Source organism: Podarcis filfolensis (genome assembly GCF_964270895.1).
Source record: "Podarcis filfolensis genome assembly, chromosome: Z".
Taxonomy (NCBI): Eukaryota; Metazoa; Chordata; class Lepidosauria; order Squamata; family Lacertidae; genus Podarcis; species Podarcis filfolensis.
This window is the reverse complement of record NC_139617.1, coordinates 893,732-912,586: the sequence shown is the minus strand read 5'-3', so window position 1 is coordinate 912,586 and position 18,855 is coordinate 893,732. Positions and strand designations below refer to the sequence as shown.

At 47.2% G+C, this 18,855-nt stretch overlaps 1 protein-coding gene across 2 annotated transcripts; it reads left to right on the top strand.

Moving 5' to 3' along the window:
• Nucleotides 1-10,466: 10,466 nt before the first annotated feature.
• Nucleotides 10,467-15,380, top strand: CCDC160 (coiled-coil domain containing 160). 2 transcript variants are annotated; one of them, XM_083595491.1, is made up of 2 exons: nucleotides 10,467-10,779; nucleotides 14,543-15,380. In XM_083595491.1, the coding sequence occupies exons 1-2, from the start codon at nucleotides 10,694-10,696 to the stop codon at nucleotides 15,084-15,086; spliced, it is 630 nt and encodes a 209-aa protein (XP_083451617.1). In that variant the 5' UTR covers nucleotides 10,467-10,693; the 3' UTR covers nucleotides 15,087-15,380. The 2 variants fall into 2 exon arrangements, with proteins under 2 accessions (XP_083451617.1, XP_083451618.1); XM_083595492.1 differs by having other exon boundaries at nucleotides 10,487-10,765.
• Nucleotides 15,381-18,855: the final 3,475 nt, after the last annotated feature.

Below are 18,855 nucleotides of genomic sequence, written 5' to 3'. Positions count from 1 at the left end.
AGTTCCAAATTTTTAATGCCATTGTTGCCTCTTGAATTAAATATAATCTTTTTTCCTTTAAATTTATTGTCCCTTGGCTTTCCCTTCTTCCTCTTCTTCTTCTTCTTCTTCTTCCTCCTCTTCCTCTTCTTCTTCTGGTCCCTTTCCTCTCTCCTCTTTTTCTTCTCCTACCCTTGGGCCCAGTCCTCCTACTCCTGCTCCTCCTACAGCTCCTTTTTCTTCATCTTCTTCTGTTCTTAGTTCTTTATATTTTCTCTGGAACTTGCTTGTCTCTTCTGGGCTGGTCAGTCTGTGTTTCTTGCTTTTATAGAAGAATGAGATTCCTTCAGGAAATTCCCATCTGAATTCTATGTTGTTTCTCTTAAGAATTTGTACAAATACTTTATATGGCTCTCTTCGTTTCAATAATCTTATTGGAATATCTTTGAAAATGATGATGTAGGGTGTGGTTTTTTTATTCATTTTAAATACTTTAAAAAGATGGTTGTTGGTTTTCTTAATGTTCTTGTTATTAATACCTGTGTGTATGTATTTGGGGGGGGTTGGGGGGTGCCTGCACATGTGTGAGCCACTTTAAATGTTTTTAAGAGCAAGAGGTTATAAAATAGTACAGTGGTGCCTCGCAAGACGAAATTAATTCGTTCTGCGAATTTTTTTGTCTAGCGAATTTTTCGTCTTGCGAAGCACGAAATCCCATAGGAATGCATTGAAAATCAATTAATGCGTTCCTATGGTCAAAAAAAGTCCAAACAAAGCCAAATTTCGTACAACAAGAGTTTATTAAGTGCTCTTTAAAGTCACACATACTGTAAAGAGCATTTCAAAATTCAAACCCAGAATTTTTTTAAAAAGACAGTAGAGTGGCCCAATGGTCACAGAAAATCATAAAAATGCAGAAAAAAACACACAAGCTTCCAGATTCTTGCAAACCCCTCCCCAACACCAAGTCCTTGAATTCCAAACACCCCAACCCAAAATCCAACCCCCCCCAAAAAAGTTTTAAAAGCTTAACTTACCAAATGGCTGCAAAAGAAGTTTTGGAAAAGCTTCAAAAATCACCAAAGTCTTTAAAAACCTCAAAAAAGGCTACTATGTACACTGTGTTCTATGAGTTGCTCCTCGGAGTCAAGTCGCAACTGTATTAACAGTGTTAAGAAAAAGGAAACAAACTTGCAAGACGTTTTCGTCTTGCGAAGCAAGCCCATAGGGAAATTCGTCTTGCGAAGCAGCTCATAAAACGGAAAATCCTTTCGTCTAGCGAGTTTTCCGTCTTGCGAGGCATTCGTCTTGCGGGGCACCACTGTAATTCTGTTTTAATGACAGTTGTTGTTATTTTCATAACTGGTTTTTATATTTTATAAACTGCTTTGAGCACTCTCTTTTTGGAGGGGACAACCAGGGTATAAATATTCCATAAACAAGCTGCCTTATACTGACTCACAGCCGAGGTCTCTCTGCCCCTGCATTTACAGATAGGTAGCCGTGTTGGTCTGCCATAGTCAAAACAAAAAAAAAAATTCCTTCCAGTAGCACCTTAAAGACCAACTAAGTTGGATTCTTATCTCATTATACATGACAAAGCCATTTTTCACCTTCTCACCCCTTGCTTTTTCCTGTAAGACCTATTGCAGTCGTTAAGAGTCGTCAACAGGCTCATCACAGCTATCTGCCAACCACCCATTCCCACCACCCTTCTGAGTAATACCCCTCCCCACCTTCTCACTATATAGAAGGATCTGGCAACTTCTGTTTCAGTGTATCTGAAGAAGTGTGCATGCACACGAAAGCTCATACCAAGAACTAACTTAGTTGGTCTTTAAGGTGCTACTGGAAGGGGGAAAAAATTTTTTTTTGTTTTGCCCCTGCATTGTATTCCCTGACTGGCAGCCACTCTCCAGGGTCTCAGGGGGCGGGTCTTTCTTATAACCTGCAACCTACATACACACAGCTTTTTTAAAAATACTGTTGTAAAAATTGATAAGATCAATAAAAGGAGAATAAAAGCACAACTTGTTTACAACATCTTCGATATTAAGAAATGAACATGGAATGATTGGTCAGGGTTTAAATCACTCTGAAATAATTCACTCTGAAATAAGATCAGGCACTACAGTGGTACCTCGGGTTAAGTATTTAATTTGTTCTGGAGGTCCGTTCTTAACCTGAAACTGTTCTTAACCTGAAGCACCATTTTAGCTAATGGGGCCTCCTGCTGCTGCCGCGCTGCCAGAGCACGATTTCTGTTCTCATCTTGAAGCAAAGTTCTTAACCCGAGGTACTATTTCTGGGTTAGCAGAGTCTGTAACCTGAAGCGTATGTAACCTGAACCGTCTGTAACTCGAGGTACCACTGTATTAGCAAGAAAATTAATTGGCTGAGGAAGGAAGCTGTCTGCAGGAGGTCTAGGCTAGGCAAAAGGAACTCCCATGAGGGACAAACGCCTCCTCCAGAGGGATGCATGAATCAATGGAGGTTTGTACAATACACTATTATTGTTTATAAAAGTTATAAACGGGAGCCACACTATGTCAAGGTGATATTGTTTAGTCATAACTTGCACAACTCTGTGATAGTGAGTCGAATGTCAATGTAGCGCCTTTCAGGTGAACTTGTGGACTTAAGCATGGGGGAGTTCCCTGGGAAGAGGAAACCAGTTTAGAAATTGTAGCTCTGGAAGGAGAGCAGGGGCCGCCTAACAACTCTCAGCGCTCTTAACGAACCACAGCTCCCTGAATTCTTTGCGGGCAGCCCTTACTGTTTAAACTGGCATGATAGGGCTTTAAATGGATGGTGTGAATGTAGCCAGTATTAGGTGGCTTCCTATAGAATATGAGGAGACACTCCTTGTTGTGCAGTAGAAGTAACTGCATGGACTTGAACTGAATCCTAAAGCTAATAATTGTCAGCCAATGCAAAGTTGCTAGAATCTGCAAAATGCACTACATGCTGGTAACAAGCAATTTTGAAGATTTTTGCCTATGAAGCTTCAGAGCCATCTTCAAGAGTAGCCTCTATTGTAAAGCACTTTACATGGTGTAATCAATCCTTGAAGTTACCAAGGGAGGGGTGGCTATGTCAAGATCCCTCCTCTCCAGAAAATGACAACACTGAAAGGCAATTTCCAAATATCAAATACATTTTTTTAGTCCATTGCATGCTCCCCTTCTAACTAAATACAGTGGTACCTCGGGTTAAGTATTTAATTTGTTCTGGAGGTCCGTACTTAACCTGAAACTGTTCTTAACCTTTAGCTAATGGGGCCTCCTGCTGCTGCTGCGCTGCTGCTGTGCCATTTCTGTTCTGATCCTGAAGCAAATTTCTTAACCCGAGGTAATATTTCTGGGTTAGCGGAGTCTGTAACCTGAAGCGTATGTAACCTGAAGGGTATGTAACCCAAGGTACCACTGTATGTACATTCCAAGAGTGTGCTTCATGTCATAATTTTCAGGCTGCATTAACAATAGGATAATTTCAAAGTTGTGAGAAGAAATAATTCAATGTTATTTTGCAGACATGAAGTCCTCTTCTGGGATAGTGGCGTCACTAACTAACTCTCTTTTTCCCTATCAGCAATTTTTAGGCATCCTAAAGCACCGTGAGTCCCAGTGAAGATAGAGTTTTTGCAAGAAACGCTTCCCACCCAACTTAAGCAGCAAAAGAAGAATTGCTATGGAGCTATCTTAATGCTTGAGGCAGCACTGGAAAAGCAGCAACAGGTGATGAAGAAACAGGCCCAACAATGGCCCAGAAATCTGTTCTAAAACATTGTGAAGCAATTCCAGAAAGAACACTGCATTCAAGGACTTCAAAAGCAAGACCAACATGGAATGGAAAGACCTATCCATAAAGTTCACAGACCTATCAATAGCCTTAGCTAATGAAGCCCTGGAAAGAGGAACGTGTCACAAATCTGCCATTAAAAAACTAACCAATATGGCTTCAAATCTGCAAGTTTGCATGGAGGCCTAGGAGGCCTGAAGAACCAATTTGCGGGTAAGAGGACTTCCATAACGTGCTACAGGGTACAACATGGCATAAACAGTTGTGAACTGGTTAAACCAGCAATTTCCCACTCCAAATGTAGTTCTATATAATGCAGAAAGTGTTCACAGAGCGCTGGTACTTCCACCTCCAAGATGTCCTTGTGATATTTAACTGAAAATTGTGCATTCCTCACTAAAAGAAGGAGTTAGGAAGGCAGCCAGAGAATCAGCAGATGTAAAGGGCAAAAAGTTTAAATTCTTAAGTATTTATGTGCAGAAATACTGCAGAAAAGAAGAGATATTTAAAAATATATATCACTCTGCTATGTGATGCTGGAGTGAGATATAGGTGGGGATTCCCATTTAATTTAAGCTGATTATACTCAAAGGCAACAATAGCAACTATTCATGCAGAAGCCAAATAAGCATTGGAAAAGCTGGGAATTCAAGGCACAGAGCAAGAAGACAGTCAGGAAGAGACAGGAGGAGGAGGAGGAGAGCAATGCCATGGCAGCACAAGTCAAAGAAAAGTAAGAAAGCCATGAAAAGCATGGACAATATTCTCCTATATCCTGACTGTTTGGGACTATTTAGTTTGTATCGCTATAGTTTGCATTATATGCTGAAACTTTCGACTGCAGTTGCTAGAAGAGATGGGGAGGAGGACCCAGATAAGCTATCTCATTTCTTAACGTTGCTGTATAAGTTGAACTGCTTGGATGTTGTACAGGGGTGGGTGGGCAAGTAGTAAACGTGATTTTTCTCATTTCCTTTATAAACTTCTTACCCATGGACACTTAATTAGGATCCACACTGAGTCTCTCCCGAGAGGCTCCATGGAGGTCTCTGTCTTGGTTACAGTCATATTTTGTTGCTACAGAGTTTTTTTGGAGGCGGAGGGGAGGTAGAGAACAGAACGGAGACCAAACAATTTTTGCTTATGCCACCACAAAAATAAGTTTTTGAAACCAAGGCTAAACAGTTTTTGCACGTGCGGCAACCAAAATATTTTTTATGGAAACAAGTGTTTAATATAAAAAGCATTCGTCCAAAATGTTTGCGTTGTTAAAATGTGCATGTCCTGGCCATCCCAATAAAAAGGAGAATGGTATGGAAACCCATTTTAAAAAGCAATGAGAGTCAGCCACTGATAAGCATATCCAAAGGGACCTGGCAGTCAGCTGCAGGTTTAGCGCAAGCTGCTCTGTCAAGCCTCCTCTGGAAGGGAGTGGGGCTGGGGGGGGGGCGCTGTGGGAAGAGCGGAAGGGAAGGAGGGGTGAGGGTATAGAGGGGGCTGAGATGTAAGGGCAGGGGATGGGAGGGCTTGGTCAGGTCTGAGAGAAGGGCAGCTGGCAAAGGGGTTGGCAGGTAGAGGGGCTGGGGAGGGGGGCGGGCAGTGTGTTTGTTTTTATTCTTGCAGTAGACTCTGCAGTCAACACATTTTGAGCATGCTGCCCCCCCCTTGCTAAACCACAATGACAGCAAACTACTTTGCAAATGGGACTCTTTACATCCTGTGTAGATCCACAGGATCACTCCTGATCAGCAAATGCAAAAGTAATTGCACTTGGGGGGGTTATCTTTAGGCCTCGGGACAGTGCTGCTGCTGCTCTGCCTGTGAGTATTGGGGAGGACCGCTCCTCCCTGAAGCCCGTTTTCCGCCTTGGGCCTGGGAGTGGGCCCCATACTCACCACCGCAGCCTATAAGGCTCCAAGGAGGCCTCGGGTGTGTGGAGTGGGGTGGATGTTTAGTCAGGTGTAGGAATTTGTTTAATTTTGGTGGGTTTGTAACTTTTACTGGTTTTGGTTTTTATTTTGTTTTGTTTTATTTTGTTAGTTTGTTTTTTGTATAGGTTTTAATTTGATTTTAAGGGGAGGGGTCAGGGCTGCCTGGGAGTGGGTCCCAGTCAACAAAATAGTCGGGGCATGTTCCACAGGGGGGATGCACTGGGACAATCAGTGATCACAGGTAGGAGGAGGAGTTACGCTAAGACCAGACCATGTCATTACTGAGGAGGCAGGTTTAGTCGTTGTTTGAGGACTATCCCTGCCTCCAGGTCTGGTCTTGTCCGGACAGATACTGGAATCAGCAAGGGATAACCACACGACCTGAAGGTGCTGCTGTGCAATGCCAGGTCAATGATCCATAAGACCACTGCCATCTATGACTTGATCATGGATGGAGGACTTGACCTGGCATGTGTAACAGAGACTTGGTTGGATGATGCAGATGGGCCTGTCCTTGCTGTTGCTTGTCCACCAAGTTTCTCTTATGCACAGCAACCCAGGCATAGTGGGCGGGGGGGGGGTTGCAGTGATTTTTAGGAAGTAATTAGTCTGCACCAGGCGTCCTATTGGGAAGACCCACTTCTCTGAGTGCATGTTCTAGAAGCTGGGCAATAGGGGCAGTACAGGATTCCTTTTGGTGTACTGACCTCACCGCTGCACCAAGGATTCCCTGCCTGAGCTGCTTCAGGTCGTGGCAGATGTTCTCCTGGAGACACCTAGTTTGGTTGTCCTAGGGGATTTTAACATCCATGCCGACACAACCTTACAAGGGGTCACTTGGGACTTCATGGAAAGCATGGCCTCCATGGGGCTGTCCCTGAATAAGTCTGGCCCAACTTATAGCCACGGACATGCCTTAGACCTGGTGTTCACCTCTATGGATGTTGGTGATCTGACACTAACTAAAAGCGAAACAAAAGCAGTGCCATGGTCAGATCACTTCCTGGTGCAACTGGACTTTCCATAACCCTTCCCCTCTGCAGGGAGGTGGGACAGATTTGGATGGTCCACCCCCGCTACTTAATGGATCCAAATGGTTTCCAGAGAGTGGTAGGGGATGTTTTATCCCATGTTGATGGCCTTTCAGCTGATTCCCTGGGGGCCCGCTGGAATGTGCAGTTAAACAGGACTATTGACTTTTTGGCTCCGAAGTGCCCTCTCCGATTGCATGGAGCCCGACAGCCCCATGGTTTTCCATGGATCTGAGGGCAATGAAACAATCACTGAGACGGCTAGAGCGCCGCCGGCAGATAACTCATTCTGAATCTGACTGGACACGGGTTAGAGCTCAATGTCGAGCCTACCAAGTGGTGATAGTGACGGCAAAGAGGACTTTCTTCACCGCCTCTATTGCATCTGCAGAAAACAACAGCAGGAGACTCTTTCAGGTGGTTCGCCCCTGCTCCATCGGGGCCCAGTACAGGTCACATGATCTCCTGCAATGATTTTGCAAAGTTTTTTGCAGATAAAGTCACTCAGATTCAGGAAGAGGTAGACTCCACCATGGGAGCAGGGCCGGGGTGGGAGAGTACTAGAGTCCTGTCTAGTCAAGTTCCAATCTCTTACCTCCGAGGATGTGGACAGGCTGCTTGGATGAGTGAAACAAACCACCTGTCTCCTTGATCCTTGCCCATCCTGGGTTATAAAAGGTAGCCAAGAAGGGCTGGGAGACGGGCTTCGCAGGGTGGTGAATGCTTCTCTCTGTGAGAGAGCCTTCCCAGACCCGCTGAAAGAGGCGGTTATCAAACCGCTTCTTAAAAAACCATCTTTAGTTGCGGCCAATATGGCCAACTATCGCCCAGTCTCAAATCTTCCATTCTTGGGCAAGGTGACTAAGCGAGTGGTTGCTGAATAACTCCAAGCACGCCTGGAAGAAGCAGACCATTTGGATCCTTTCCAGTCGGGATTCAGGCCTCATCATGGGACTGAAATTGCCTTGGTCGTACTGGTCGATGATCTCTGGTGAGCTAGGGACAAAGGTGAGAGCTGTTTCCTAGTTCTGCTGGATCTCTAAGCAGTGTTTGACACCATCGACCATAACATCCTTCTGGACCGTCTAGAGGGGCTGGGAGCTGGGGGCAGTGTTATACAGTGGTTCTGTTCTTTCTTCCTGGGCCATGTTCAGAAAGTGGTGGTGGGGGATGAGTGTTCAGACCCCTTGTGGGGTGCCTCAGGGTTCTGTTCTCCACCCCATGCTTTTCAACATCTACATGCAGCCGCTGGCAGAGATCATCAGGGGGTTTGGGCTGGGTGTCCATCAATATGCGGATGATACCCAACTCTACTTCTCTTTCAAATGAGAACCAGTGAAGGTGGTGAAGGTCCTGTGTGAGTGTCTGGAGGCAGTTGGAGGATGGATGGCGGCTAACAGATTGACGTTAAATCCTGACAAGACAGAAGTACTGTTTTTGAGGGACAGGAGGCGGGCAGGTGTGGAGGACTCCCTGGTCCTGAATGGGGTAACTGTGCCCCTGAAGGACCAGGTGTGCAGCCTGGGAGTCATTTTGGACTCGCAGCTGTCCAAGGAGGTGCAGGTCAATTCTGTGTCCAGAGCAGCTCCATCTGGTACGCAGGCTGAGACCCTCCATGCCTGCAGACTGCCTCGCCAGAGTGATGCATGCTCTGGTTATCTCTTGTTTGGACTACTGCAATGTGCTCTATGTGGGGCTACATTTGAAGGGGACTTGGAAACTACAACTAATCCAGAATGCGGCAGATAGACTGGTGACTGGGAGCAGCCGCTGAGACCACATAACACCGGTCTTTAAAGACCTACATTGGCTCCCAGTACATTTCCGAGCACAATTCAAAGTGTTGGTGCTGACCTTTAAAACCCTTCAGGCAGCCCTGTTTAGGGAAGCTTTTAATGTTTGATGCATTACTGTATGTTAATATTTTGTTGGAAGCTGCCCAGAGTGGCTGAGAAAGCCCAGCCAGATGGGTGGGATATAAATAATACGGTAAATAATAAATTATTATTATTATTATTATTATTATTATTATTATTATTAATTCAATGCCGACAAAGCCTTCATCTGCAGAGAATTTGGACCATATGACCTTTACATGTGTAGAATGGACCTCTTCTCATTAGATGTTCATGAACAGTACATGAAATGTTCTGCAGATTACATATGGAAAAATTGCCATCTGCAAAAGGTTATTTTATTTCCTTCTCTCCAGAAAAAAAAACATTTCTGAATTCCTTTCAAATCTTATTGCTGACAGGAAAGTATGTCTATGATGTTCCTGGGGAACCGTAGTCATAAAATCTCTCCCTGAAGTGAGCACAGGAGATCAAAGTTCCTCAGAGGCACCATCTGCCACGCCTGTATGCTTAGTTTCTGAAGATGCAGTGGCACCTGCAAACATTATACTTTCTTGAGGAGACTGTTGTCATATAACTTTTGTCATAGGAGGGTGCAACAGCAGAATCCTGATGACACAAGTCACAGGCACGAACAGCTACACAAAGAGCGCTAGGTTACATTGTGAGCTTCTGGTGCTCTTTGAGGACCCTTATTGGCCTGGACAATAGCCTTCCTCCATGCCCCCACCCTTTGGTCCCCCAATGGCCACAGAGTTCAAAGGTCAGGGAGAGTGCAACCTTTTGTTGCTTTCCCTTAAGTATCCTATATAAAAAGGCAAGCTTGAAAGGACACCAGAGGTGGCTAAGAAACAGATACCATTTTGCTCTGCAAAAGTTTGCAAGGAGAAGGACTTTAAAAGCAGTTACAAGCCATTAAATAATCAGTCTATATTTGCCACAAATGCAAATTTTGGCAGAAGAGTCAGTAAATGTTTGGTGCCTTCTTTTGCTGAGAAAACTAAAGCATTTAATATAAAACAAGTTTGAACTGCATTGAACAGTATGCTTTTCTCTTAAAAAAACCAACACTATGTTAACTACACAGGAGAAAAACTTATAGAAGTGCAGGTGTGCAGCTAAAAACTGCTGTCAGGTTTTTGCTCATTTCAGATGTAACAACGGCAGGCAGCTAGCAGCGGGACTGCAGGGGATGCAGAGTAAACAGGATCATTTACACGTTCTGGCCTCCAAATGACCAGCTAACAAAAAATCAACAGAGTGTGCCCCTCCCAACACACCGAAAAGGGACAAAAATAAGGGGCAGTGATGATGGGGTCAGGAAAGAGTAAAACGGGGACAAGTCCTGTTTGCATTTGAGACACATTCATAGCCCTAACCCTGACTTTATGCAAAGCCTCGTTCACAACATACATTTAAAGCTTTCCACTTTCAAAAGCTGTTCAGGGGTCAGCAAACTTTTTCAGCAGGGGGCCGGTCTACCGTCCCTCAGACCTTGTGAGGGGCCAGACTATATTGGGGGTGGGATGAACGAATTCCTATGCCCCACAAATAACCCAGAGATGCACTTTAAATAAAAGCACACATTCTACTCAAGTAAAAACACACTGATTCCCGGACTGTCCGCAGGCTGGATTGAGAAGGCGATTGGGCCGCATCCGGGGCCCCGGGGCCTTAGTTTGCCTACCCATGGTTTAAAGAGTCCTGAGAGCTTAAATTTGTTAAGGGTGCTAAGAGTTGTTGAGAGACACCATCCCCACCCCCAGCTTCCTGGAAATAGAGATTGACAGTTGGACGAGACCACTCTGAGAATTGCCATTCTGTGAGGGAAATGGGCCTCCTAACAATTCCTGGCACCCTGAAGAGACTACAGTTCCCAGGATCCTTTGGGGGAAACCCTGACTGTCAAAAGTGGTACCATAGTGCTTTAAAACCATCCCTCTGGACCAGACTTTGCAAAGCCCCAGGGGGAGGGGGAGGCTGCTTTGCAAAGGCAGGCAAGCAGGCAGCGGGGCTTCTCTTCAGAGCAGGGGGTGCTCACTCCCTGAGAGATGGGAGGCCCTTCCTCTCTCAGCACAGCCTCAGCGCTGTTGCTATGGGAGCCCTAGCAACCCTTTGCAGCCTCTGGGGCAACGGTGAGAATGGAAGCCAGCTCCAGGGGCAGCAGGTGAGTCCTCTGAGGTGGGTGGGGGCAGGATGGCGTTAGGGCATCTCTTTAAGTTTACACCTTTTATTTGCCATAGCATCATGTGAACCGGGATCCTACCATTCTTCTCATTTCATCTTTTTACTACTCCTTAGCAGCTGCAGCGTTTTGGCTTGACACAATATCACCCCCTTCAGGACTCTCACCAGCTGACACAATATCACCCCAGCGTTGTTAGCATGCCCTTTTGTGGAAATTATATATATTTATATATATCTGAGACAAGATGTTATGTCGCAGCCCAGCTGCGGCCATGATGGTGCTATGACATCCATGCACTTACTTGTAAAAGGATTGATATAATGTATCAGCGTGGTGGACAGAGATAAAGCATCAATTTTTTTAAAGAAAAGAAAAGTGCAAGACAATCATTAAAATGGCTGGCCAATCAAAAATGGCTTCAGGTAGCTGCGTAGGCTTGTAAGCTTTAGAAAATGTGTGTGTGTGTGTGTGTGTGTGTGTGTGTGTGTGTTTATCACATGCCTCCTCCATTCACAGAAAAAGCTGGATGGGTGCAGCATTATTTTAACAGTAACAGGAGCATGCGGGAAAGAGGGGCTCAATCATCCCCCCTGCCACTGTTTTTAAAAGCTCTACAGAAGAATATATGATAAGCATAAATGTCTGTAATGAACATTAACTTACTACGTTGCCAAATACACAAGTTGGCGCTAGTGCTTCTGCTTCTTAGCATTGCCGACTTACTAAAACGATGTTTAAAGGTACAAGATACATTTTAATTATGACACCACCCCTTAATCTCTCCTCAGTCAGGTGTAACAACCAGTCCTACTGGTTCTGAGAACCCTAATCCCTTCTCTAGTATTAAAGCAAGGGCCAAGCTAGAGAAGACATGGAGCTGCACAGTGAGATCTCTTGTAGAAAGCTGTGGGGCGAGGGAGAATGAATCAGGACTGTGACACCGGGGAACAAGGCTAACCATCCGGCCCCCACCCCTCTATATTCGTGATGAACACCCCAATCCCCAAAGAGCCGCTTCCCCCATGCACCTGAAAGTTTCCCCAGACTGGGGAGGAGTGCGAGGTGACACTCCCCAAAGTGTTGCAGCCCTGAACCAAATCACCCTGTCCTGGGGCACCATCTGGGGGGTGGGGGACCAGGGTCCACCAATATTTTCAAGGAGGGGGTCACCCTCCCCAAATTCTACAGTGATCCTCAAAAAGATGCGCCAGGGTGAAGCATCTTCATCCCAACACATCCCTTTCACAAAGGTAAGGTGGTGGGTGGGAGCCCAATTTGGCCTGGCCAGGTTGGGAGGAGGGGGTGGCGCACATGTGATGTCATTCATGCATGATGGCCCCTTCCATGTCCGGGGCAACTCAGCACGTCTGCCCCCATCTCTACTGCATATGCTAAAAAAAATCTTTTTTAAGGGATCAGAGGTCTGACTTTGGCTCTCTGTCATCTCATCTGTCTCTCTGTGTGTGCTCCCATCTGCCTACTACAGTGGTACCTCGGGTTACAGACGCTTCAGGTTACAAACTCCGCTAACCAGGAAGTGGTTGCTCCAGGTTAAGAATTTTGCCCCAGGGTAAGAAGGGAAATCGTGCGCCAGCAGTGCAGCAGCAGCAGGAGGCCCCATTACCAAAAGCATGCCTCAGGTTAAGAACCGTTTCAGGTTAAGAACGGACCTCTGGAATGAATTAAGTTCTTAACCCAAGGTACCACTATATTATTGTGGCAACGTGCTCAGGGAAGCCATTTTGAGAGTTAAAATGTTAAGCAAGGAAGCCATTTTGTTGATCTAGGGCAGGCCCCCATATCCAGTACATACACTCAGACACCCACGACTCAGAGACACACAGAGATAGGCTGATAAGGATTACCAAGTAAGGACAAGGAAGGCTCATGACCAACGCCTCATGCCGTGTCTCTAGACTGAACCTAATGTATCTATCTGGAACATACTCTCCAAGCACTAGGGGCCTGGAGATGAGGGCAGTTAAGTGGGGTTTCTGCCACTGTCGTGATGGCAGCAGCTAAAGAAAATAAGGGTGGCTGGATTGGAGCAGGGTATCGGTGGCCCCATGCCAAGGGTTCTTCTAAAAGGGGTTTTTTTTTGCAGGGCCTGCCATGTTGTTTTTCAGGCAGGACTTTTGCGCCTTTAAAAGACGCACCTTCAAAAGTTGCTCTCCAGTGCTAGAAAAAGCTCCACCTGTTGAATGTGCAACTGTCAAAATTCTTCTAGGAACAGAGAGGAAGGAAGAGAAGGAGCTGTCTTAATTTTTCTGCCTTTGTTTTATCTTGTGGCTTAGAAGAGGGGGAGGGGAGCCACAGAAAATACTTTACACATAAATTTTTAGAGGTCTTTAGCAGAAAATAGGAACAACAAGGAAATAAAACAAAAGTTTAAATTTAGCCACTGAAGAATCAGTCTGTGTCACTGGGAAGATTCACAAAACTCACAAGGTGAAGAATTGACAGATACACAGAGAAAGAGAAGACAAACTATTGCATATGGATTTTCAGTTAAAGGACCTGGTGAGAACTTCTTGCTCTCCGCTAACCAACAGAACAAGGGAATAGTTAGTCCTGGGAAACCTCCTCTTCTGGAGCTGGAATTCATGCACAACACACACACACACACACACACACGGAGGGATGCCCTGCATTTTAACCTCTTGAACCTGGCAAGCCAGGTGGTGCTTGAAAATCGTAACCTATAGGCATCCCATACTATATGACTCAAGGCATCATATTAATTCAAATTGCTTCCCCCCCCAGCCCCTTCCAGCTATATTTACTGCTAGAAATAAATAAATAAAGTTGTTCCTTAGACCAAGGCTCCCTGGAACATACAACTGAAATATTCCTGGCTTCCCGCAACATCTAAAGTTCAAATTTTGAGCTCCTTAATAATAGGAAAAGCACAGCTAAGCAGACAATTCTGTGAGTAAATGGCAAAGTGGCTTAATCTACAACTCTTTCCATTCCAGAGTGGAGAACGAGGGGAGCATGGGGTGGGGGGGGTGGGGGGGAGGAATTATTGTGTGCTTAATGAACACGGAGTTCTCATCTTGCATACATAAGCCATCTCTGCCCAGTTGGGAAGCCAGTGATCAAAAGAGGATCAGGAATGGAATATGATTATTTCTGTAAGTCAGGCTGGACTACTGGCAGCATTGTGGTAAAACTCTGAATACACTGCCATTTGCTCTCACTGACTTCTACTATAAATTTTGTCTCTTTGTCTGTCCATTTGTCAGTCTGTCTGTTCTCTATGGATTTGGCTGCCTCTCGAGATATTGTTGCCAAACTCAGCACGAGAGTTCCTAAGGTGGGGGAGATGATAGGGTGCTGGGTGTCATATACCGGTAGTTTATGATGCCAGACCGAAATGTGACGGTGCCCATTGTTTCGGCACAGGTGCAGCTGCCACTCGAGATATCACTGCCAAACATAGCATAAGGGTTCCTGGGGTGGGGGCTGGTGCTCTTTGCCTAGATACCAGGTGTCATTTTGAACTGACATGGTGGACCAAAACATGACTCTGGGGTGGCTTAGCCCAAGGCCTTGCCTGCCAATGAGAAGGACCAAGTTGGTTGGTACTGGGGAATGTGCATAGCTGTGTGGGCATTTATAACCATCTTCTCCAGACCACCTAGTTCAGTATTCCACTCACTACACCATGCAAAACATATTTTTTAAAGAATTAATTGACCCCAAAGCCTCCAATCAGTTACTGATTTAATTTTATTGCTTTTCTCTTTTATTCAGTGCAGAGGCAGCCTTTGCGGTGGAGAGCTCAAACCAACTTTGGCTGGAGAGGCTGTTTCCTCCTCATTTCAGCAAGGAAGATTTCTTCAGTGGGTCCCATCAGCCAGAACCTCTGATTTGTGAAAAGTTTGCTTTGGAGAGGGCAAGAAGGACTGAGCAAATCTACAACAAAACGGCTAAGGCCAGTTTTCATGAGGATCAACAGTTCCAAAGGAAAGGATCTCCCTCCAAACTCCTTGTGAGCGAGCAGGAGTTGAACTTGTGGGGAAGAAAGAGAGAAAATTCAAAGGAGTTTAAAGATGGGGATTCCACCCGCAGGGGATCTGCTAATTTAGATGTTGAATCAGGAGAAAGGATAGCTGAAACAGGAGGTCATTGTACCTGGAATACAAAAGAAGTGGCAGTTTTAAGACAAGAGGTGTGCAAGGAACACTTGGAAAATATCTCTTTAAAGCTTCAGGTGTCCCTTCTCAAGGCGGAGCTGGTGGAACTTAATGCCAAATACAAAACATTAGTGGCAGAATCTGAAGAAGCGACGCAATAGCTGAGCGACTTGGTGTAAAACTGTCTGGCTGGAGCAGATTCAAAGGCAAAGGTTCGAAAGAGATTCCAAGATTGAAGTGTTTAAACAAGGCTTACTTGAGAAATCAGACAGCACCAGAAGTTTAAAGGAGGAACTGAAACAAACAAGAGGAGAAGTCACGCATTTAAAGTTGCAGAAGAAGGATTTACAAGAAGAGTTAAACGAATTCAGAGAGCGGCAAGATTTTCAAAACAAGTTACTCACAGAAAACATGAAGCTCTGTCATGATATGGAAATGAGAAAAATACAAAAAGAGCTTGAAATATACTCAGAGTCGCAAAGTGATTTCATGCTCTTTATTCAGCTCATAGTGGTGAGGAGGAATGAATGAAAGTCCCCTCTAAGTATCTGCTTTATATAGGTACATTATTTACACAATGGGCTGCCCATGATTGGCTAATTCCGGAATTCTACTGTAAGCCAATCAGGTTGTGGATTCACTTCTATCTGGAGCATGATTGGGTGGTTCCTGCCAACCAATCATACTGCTGCATTGTTCTAGGACCAATCATACTGCTGCATTCTGAATCCTATTGTTCTAGGACCAATCAGACTGCTGCAGTTTGGATCCTATTGTTCTAGGACCAATCAGACTGCTGCAGTTTGGATCCTATTCAACTCAGTACATAACACCCCTCCCCTCTAAGTTCCAGTCCTGCCCGGGAGGTCACATTCATAGTCCTCAAGGTACGCCGGCGGCCTACGTGTGCGTTGCGGCCTGGGGTGTTCCCTGGTCCGGGGTTCAGGTTCTGGATCGTGTTCCAAGGATGCTGGCTGTGATTGGGCTGTTTGGTCTGGCGCAACCGGCTCGCTCAGTCGTGGTTCTGGTTCCGGTGTCCTTTCGGCCTCGCGGGTCCTCTCTGTATTTACTGATTCTGCCTCTCCTGCTGGCCCCTCCTGCTCTATGGGCCTCACTGCCCCACTGTTCCCTTGGGACTCCTCTGACCTGTCCTCCTCCTGGTTTTCTCCCGGGAATCGTCGCCGTATCTGGTCGCAGTGGCGGCGCCAGCATTGCCCCCCCATCCGTTAGCACCTCGTACGACACGGGGCCAGTGACCCTGGTGACTGTGGCGGGTACCCATGCAGGGCCTGCCCCAAAATTCTTTGCGTACACGGGGTCCTGGGCCTCGAAGGTCCGGGGTTTCCTGCCTTCCCCACCACTACCTCATCCTGAGCTCTATCGGGGTGAAGGCGGTCCTATCTGATTGCAAGGCGCCGACCCATTAGTAGTTCAGCGGGGCTCCGGCCAGTCGTTGAGCTGGGGGTGCTGTGCTGTGCTAGAAGGAATGTGGCAAGGCGGTACTCCCAATCCCCTTGCGTCATGCGGCAAAGGGTGTTCTTGGTGGTCCGCACCATGCGTTCTGCTTGGCCATTGGTGGCAGGGTGGAATGGCGCCAAACGGATGTGGCGGATGGTGTTCTGCACTGTGAAGGTTTAGAATTCTCCTGACGTAAATGCAGTCCCATTGTCTGAGACAAGAGTATCAGGGAGTCCGTGGGTTGCAAACAGCCTGCGTAGTACCCGGATGGCTGCGGATGTAGAAGTGGACGGTACCAGTGCGACTTCCAGCCATTTGGTGTAGGAGTCCACCACTATGAAGAATGTTTTCCCCTGAAAGGGGCCAGCGTGCACATGAAGGCATGACCATTGTGCTTGGGCGGACTCCCAGGACTGGACTGGGGCCCTTGGGGGATCTGGGTGGGATTCTTGGCAGGCCTGGCAGTGTTTGACCCAGGCCTCTATCTCTCCGTCGATCCCCGGCCACCACACATAACTCCTGGCAAGGGCCTTCATTCTTACTACCCCTGGGTGTGTCTCATGTAGGGCTTTGAGGACCCTTTTGCGGAGGGGCTGGGGAACAACGACCCTGCTTCCCCATAACAGGCACCCCTTGTGGGCCGACAGTTCATGTTTGCGGGTTGTGTAGCCAGCAAATTCTGGCCCGGGGTTGCTACTGGGCCATCCCCTCCACACCCAGTCCAGGACCCGGGAGATGACCCTATCTTTCTTGGAATGGTGCGCAACTTCTTGTGCCTGAATGGGGAGGCCGGGAAGCAGCTCCAGGCTCATAACCTCTTGTGCAGGTGCTGGGTCGGGGCCTGTTTCTGGTAGTGGTAGCCTGCTGAGGGCGTCCACATGGCCCATTGCCTTCCCAGGGCGGTGAATCAGTGCATACTGGTAGCTGGCAAGGAAAATTGACCACCTGAGGACGCAAGGAGACAGCACTTGGGGGGTCTGCTTTTCGGGGGCAAACAAGCCAAGCAACGTCTTGTGGTCAGTCACCACGGTGAAGGGCCGCCCGTACAATAAATCATGGAATTTTTTTACTCCCTTCACAATTGCCAGACCCTCCTTGTCGATTTGCGAGTAGTTCTGCTCGGTTGCATTGAGTGTCTGGGAAAAGTATGCCACTGGTACCTCTCTTCCATCCGGGAGTTGGTGTCCCAGGACAGCACCAATGCCATAGGGCGAGGCGTCGCATGCTAGCACCACCGGCAGCCTCTCGTCGAAGTGTGCCAAGACCGAGTTTGAGACAAGCAAGTCCTTGACTGCCTGGAATGCGGCCTCCTGGCGCTGGCCCCACACCCAAGGGGCTCGCTTGTCCAGGAGTCTGTGTAGGGGCTCCGCTACCGCCGCCTTGTGGGGAAGGAAGGAATGGTAAAAGTTCAATAGTCCCAAGAAGGCCTGAAGTTCAGTCTTGTTCTTGGGCGCTGGGGCATCACAAATGGCCCGTACCTTGTCCCCAGTTGGGTGGACCCCTTCTGCGTCCACCATAAATCCCAGAAAGTCCACCTGAGGCATTTTTCCCGCTTCACCTTGAGACCCGCCGTCTGGAAACAGTGCAGAACGGTGCGGAGGCGGTCCTCAAACTCCTCTGGTGTGGGCCATCAACACATCATCGAAGAAGGGGGTGACGCCAGGAATCCCTTTCAGGAGAGAGTCCATTAGATTCTGGAATATGCCTGGTGCCACACTGACACCGAATTGCAGCCACTTTACCCTGTACACTCCTCTGTGCGTCACAATCGTCTGTGCCTCTGCTGTGGCCTCATCTACTGGCAGCTGTTGATATGCTTGGGCCAAGTCCAGCTTGCCAAAAATTTTCGACCCAGCCAGGGTGGCAAGGACATGGCTGACCACTGGCACTGGGTATGCATAAGCCGTGAGGGCCTTGTTTATGGAACATTTGTAGTCTGCACAGATGCGGACCGAACCATTAGGCTTGACGGGTGTGACGATTGGGGTTTCCCAGGGGGCATTAGGCACTGGCTCCAGCACTCCTTGCTCCACAAGCCGGTCTAATTCCTCGTCTATACGGGGTTTCAGGGCGAATGGGACCCGGCGGGCCTTGAGCCTGACCGGTCGTACTGCGGGGTCAAGCTGTAGAGCAATGAGGGGGCCCGTATACTGTCCCAATTTCCCATCGAAAACCCCCGGAAATTCCTTGCATATGGCGTCCACGTCCACTGTAAGCTAGTGTGGTTCACCCCGGTGACGGCTAGCGCCAGTGGCCCAAACCATGCCAATCCCAGTAAGCTAACGTAGGGGCCCTTGACCACAAGCAAGTCCAGTTGCCGCGTCCGCCCTCGGTATTGCACCCTGAAGGTCCCCACCCCCATTGTGGGGACCTTACGTTTCTGGAAGTCCCGGAGGGTGAATGGGTCGGCCTGAGTTTGGGACCCCCAGTAGGACACAGTTTCCTTAAGGTCCTTGCCGAGATTATGGATAG